Below are 740 nucleotides of genomic sequence, written 5' to 3'. Positions count from 1 at the left end.
TTCTATTATTATATTATTATTTTTAAATGAATGTACCTATTAAGGAATCTCTTATGGTTATTAATCATTACAGCAACTAAAATAAATACATGTTAATCAAATAAACAGTTCCTGGTTGTTGTTCATATATGCACTCAATTCTTTATCCAAAAGAGGTGCAGTCATACGATCTACGTTAACATTAAAGCTGACAAAAAACTGACGGCCATAGCGTCGTGTAAACTGCTCGGCCAATCGTTGTGAGTCTGTTATGCTTTGAGCTCCCAAAATGGTTGTACCTATAATTTGACCATCTTGTGGCATTTTCATTGCTACAGCCATTTCATCCAAACATTCCGGTTCACTGGCACTCAAAAAGACCATTGTGGCTCCATTCATTTTTAATGCACGTACTGTGTATTTTTGTTCTCCTACCAGGAGCTGGCCTTGGCTGGAGGTAAAACCTTTTTCCACATCATTTTGGCCACTTTTTAGGTTAGTATTTTCGCCCGTCATTCTTTCTCTCGTTTGTTTATATACAAATACGACGGCGAGCAGCAACAGCCTACAACGACAACAAAACATTGCAAGTCATCATCTGTCATTGTATTTTGCATATGTAGGATAAACTTTATTATTATTCATTTTATTTTATCTAAATATATTCAAGTGTACCCTTTTTGTTTTAGAAATTTCTGTAGTTATTTTTATACAAAGAAATTAATTTGAAAGAAATTAATTTGCAAACATGTGTTTTTGAC

General features: G+C 33.6%; 1 protein-coding gene across 1 annotated transcript; it reads right to left on the bottom strand.

Annotated features, from left to right (window-relative positions):
• On the bottom strand, window positions 1-740 carry LOC106081934 (uncharacterized). The gene is made up of 2 exons (XM_013244209.2): window positions 655-740; window positions 1-544 (listed from the first exon to the last, which is right to left on the bottom strand). The coding sequence occupies exon 2, from the start codon at window positions 493-495 to the stop codon at window positions 97-99; it is 399 nt and encodes a 132-aa protein (XP_013099663.1). The 5' UTR covers window positions 496-544; window positions 655-740; the 3' UTR covers window positions 1-96.

The sequence above is a fragment of the Stomoxys calcitrans genome, chromosome 5, assembly GCF_963082655.1.
Source record: "Stomoxys calcitrans chromosome 5, idStoCalc2.1, whole genome shotgun sequence".
Taxonomy (NCBI): Eukaryota; Metazoa; Arthropoda; class Insecta; order Diptera; family Muscidae; genus Stomoxys; species Stomoxys calcitrans.
Note: the sequence above shows the minus strand (reverse complement) of the source record. Positions and strands in the feature narration are given on the sequence as shown.